Below are 3,451 nucleotides of genomic sequence, written 5' to 3' on the forward strand. Positions count from 1 at the left end.
CACGCTTGTTTCAGCATGGCGAACCGCAGGAGGCTGTATATGCTCCATTGTCGCTTGTCACTTCAGAGAAGAGGACTCATTTGTCCCCAGTTTTCATGCTTTACGCTAAAAATTACAACCCCATCCATTCTCAAAGAGGAGAAAGATTTATTTAGCCTCGGAGAAACTGGACCAAAAAAAAAAATCCAACCCACAAACCAACCCCGTCTTATCTGGACACTTCTCTGCCGACTCCACCACTGTACACCAGATTTGCCTTTCTCACATAAATTTTGAAAAGAATAGGGAGAAACACACGTTGCTCGACTCCAAAGGCAAGTCACGCTGCCAAGAGAAAGCACATTCACCAGAGCTTTAATTTTGGCTGGAAAAAAAAAAGAGAAAAAATGAAAAAAAGAAAAAAAAGAAAAAAAAGAGGGGGGGAGGAAATAAAAAGAAAAATAATTAAAGGGAGGAAATGAAACATTTTCCATCACCGTGGCAGCTTTTGCCCAGAAGCGCGAGGCCTGGCAGCTCCCCCCGCAGCACACCCGCTCCTTTTGTCCAAACCGCTGATAACACCTTGCTGCCGCTCGGATTTGTTTTTCCTTTCCGTTATGTTATTTTTTTTCCTCTGCCCCTCTTTTCCCCCTCCAATTTCAGGCTGGAAATGCCCTGCTGACAGCGGGAGGGTCCCGGTGGTCCCGCTCGCCCCTCCGCGCTCCCGCCGCCGCGCATCCCCCGCGGCCGGGAAGCGCTGCCCGCACCTTCGGCCTTAGCGATGCTCCGCGTTCTTCCTCTGCTAAGCTCTGCCTGGCATTAGGCTTAGGGGGAAAAAAAATTAAATAATAATATTGGTTTCGCTCGCGAGCTCCTTTCCCGTCATTTTTCTTGCAGGTACTGCTCTCAGAGTAACTTTAAATGCAAACGGGATGGGAGATTCCTGTGGGGGAAAAGTCTGGTGTAGCCTCGGACCGGCAGGGTGGTTTTTCGGTCACAAATGAAGGACGTTAAAAAGTATATTAAAATGGTAAAGATTTTATTGTATCGGAAAAAAAGAGCTATCTGTACAATTCTAAGAGACAGTAAATAAAGCGACATTGTCCCTATCGGAACTTAAATAGCAGGCCTTTTAAAATTTGTACAATTCAAACAAAACCAGGTCTTAAATCTGTACATTTTTTCTTAATTTATAGTGTAATATTTAAATGTATTGATTTTGGGATTTGTCCTTTTTTATTTCCATAGCATGCAAAAAATTCTAAAAAGAGTAAAAAATAATTCTAGGATTTTTTTTATTTTTCTTTTTTTTTTTTGTTACCACCTTCATATCAAAAATACGAAAGGCAGCTTTTTAATAAAAGCACAACAATAGCAGAAAATGGTAAAAATAGCTTTTAATTGGTAAAATGAGGCAGAAATTGCATTGGAGACAAATCTCTATGCTCTAGGAAAAAAAGAAAGTATATATTTTTCAACTTGCATTATAACCCAGCCCCAAGTTCCCAAGATTGCGAAAGAAAAAATATTTTTAAAAAGAAAAAAATCAGTTCGTGCACATCTGAAACATGCAAGGAAAGGAAAGCGGCTAATTTTTTGCTGTTGCCGTTTTAAGCCTAACTTAAATCTTCTCTAAAGTGGTTTGTTTCACAAGTCTTTGAAAACAACTGCTTTCCCAAACATCTTTTGGAAGCCGGGTTTATTCCAAGGTTACGCATCTCCCTTATAGATAAAATAATCATCACTGATAGCTATTAAAAAAAATAATAATCAAAACCTCAAAAAAGAAGGGGGAAGGAAAAAAAAATCCAATATATACGTTTAAATATTTATACAGAAGCCGTCCGTAATTGCACCGTTCCGAAGATGTGGCAGGCGGAGGGATATCGACTCTACCCTAAATTAATCGGGGGTGTGTGTCTGTGGTGGGGTTCTATTGCTTATTGCTCCGACCGAGGGGAGCAGCCGCCCCGCCGCGCTGCCGGGGCCGGGATGGGGGGCCGAGGGTGCCGGTTTGGAGCTGTCGGGATGGGGGGGGAGGGACATGGGGGGGGACGCCAGCCGCCCCTCAGTCATCCACGTCGATCTCCACGTCCTCCTCCTCCTCCTCCTCCTCCTCCTCGCTGTCCCGGCGGCTGCGGGGCCGCTCCGTGGGGGGCGAGGCGGGGCGGGGCGGCGGCGGAGCGCCGGGCTCCCGGGCAGCGGCGGGGGGCGGCGGAGGGGACCCGGGCCGTGTCTTGCCCCTTCCCTCGGCGCTGGGCTCCAGCTCGGCCAAGGCCACGATGTCCACGGCGGGGTTGGGGCCCAGCTTTTTGGCGGATTCCACGTCGGCCTTCATCTCCTCCAGGTCTCTCTTGAGCTTGGCGCGGCGGTTCTGGAACCAGGTGATGACCTGGGCGTTGGTGAGCCCCAACTGCTGGGCGATCTGGTCCCGGTCCGCCGGCGACAGGTATTTTTGGTAGAGGAACCGCTTCTCCAGCTCGTAGATCTGGTGGTTGGTGAAGGCCGTCCGCGACTTCCGACGCTTCTTCGGCGTTTGCCGCTGCCCGAAGATGGTCATCCCGTCCCGGCCTGCCGACGAGCCGCCAGATTGTCCCCGCTTTCCCGTGTCCACCCCGACCCGAGCCCCCGGACCCCATACCCCTGCCCCGTCGGTATCTGGAGGGAGCGAGGCAAAGCCCCATCTCCTGCACCCCGAGGGCCACGGGGGGAGGATGCTGCCGAGTCCCGGCCGCCCAGGGACCTCCATCCCACCCCATGCGACACCCTGGGAGATGGCGGGGGGCGAGGAGAAAAGGAAAACCAGGCCCTGGGGAGGAGCAGGGCACCCACCCGTTGGAGGACCCCCCTACTCTGAGAGGGGCTTACCTTCGGCTGCCTGCAGCACGCTGACTTCCAGCCCCTTGAAGGTCTTGCTGGCCAGCTCTTCCAGGGCGCAGAGGGGCGAGGTCTGGGAGAGCAGCGCTCGGCCGGAGAGGGGCAGCCCGGCCGAGGGGTGCTTCTCGGCGGCGGAGAGGAGGTGGGCCGTTCCGCAGAGGGTGTAACTCCTCCGCACCGAGGGCTTGTTGAGGATGTCCTCGATGCTGAAGGGGGTGAGGGGCTTGTTGGAGTTGGCCGGCGGTGGGAGGTGATCCAGAGGGCTCCGCCGCCGTTCTTCCCCCGAGGAGGGCTTGGGTTCTTCTTTGGAAGTCATGGTGGGGCCGGGCTGCACGGGGCTGCCTTCCCCACCCGCGACGGGGATGCGCTGCCGCGGGGAGAAGCCCCCGGCGGGACCGCGGGGTGACGGCGGCGAAGACAGCGAGCAAAAGTTGAAGCCCACCTCCAACTCTGGCTGAGGAGCCCCGGGTCCTCCCGGGGAGAGCCACGTCGGGCGGCGGGCCGGGCGGGCAGGGCGGCGGGCGGGCGCGGAGCGGAGCTGCCGTCGGTCCCTCGCCGAGAGGTGGTCCTGCCGTACCTCTTGTCCCAGGGTTTT

General features: G+C 54.0%; 1 protein-coding gene across 1 annotated transcript; it reads right to left on the reverse strand.

Moving 5' to 3' along the window:
* Nucleotides 1-2,047: 2,047 nt before the first annotated feature.
* LBX1 (ladybird homeobox 1) lies at nt 2,048-3,172 on the reverse strand. The gene is made up of 2 exons (XM_033066636.1): nt 2,848-3,172; nt 2,048-2,550 (listed from the first exon to the last, which is right to left on the reverse strand). Exons 1-2 carry the CDS (start codon nt 3,170-3,172, stop codon nt 2,048-2,050), a joined length of 828 nt encoding a protein of 275 aa, XP_032922527.1.
* Between the last annotated feature and the right edge of the window lie 279 nt (nt 3,173-3,451).

This window comes from Catharus ustulatus, chromosome 8, assembly GCF_009819885.2.
Source record: "Catharus ustulatus isolate bCatUst1 chromosome 8, bCatUst1.pri.v2, whole genome shotgun sequence".
Lineage (NCBI taxonomy): Eukaryota > Metazoa > Chordata > Aves > Passeriformes > Turdidae > Catharus > Catharus ustulatus.

Coding starts and splice junctions, on each gene's coding strand:
- LBX1 (XM_033066636.1), bottom strand. CDS start 3,172: ATGACTTCCAAAGAAGAACCCAAGCCCTCCTCGGGGGAAGAACGGCGG. Junction 2,551..2,847: donor CGTGCTGCAGGCAGCCGAAG/GTAAGCCCCTCT, acceptor GCTCGTCGGCAG/GCCGGGACGGGATGACCATC.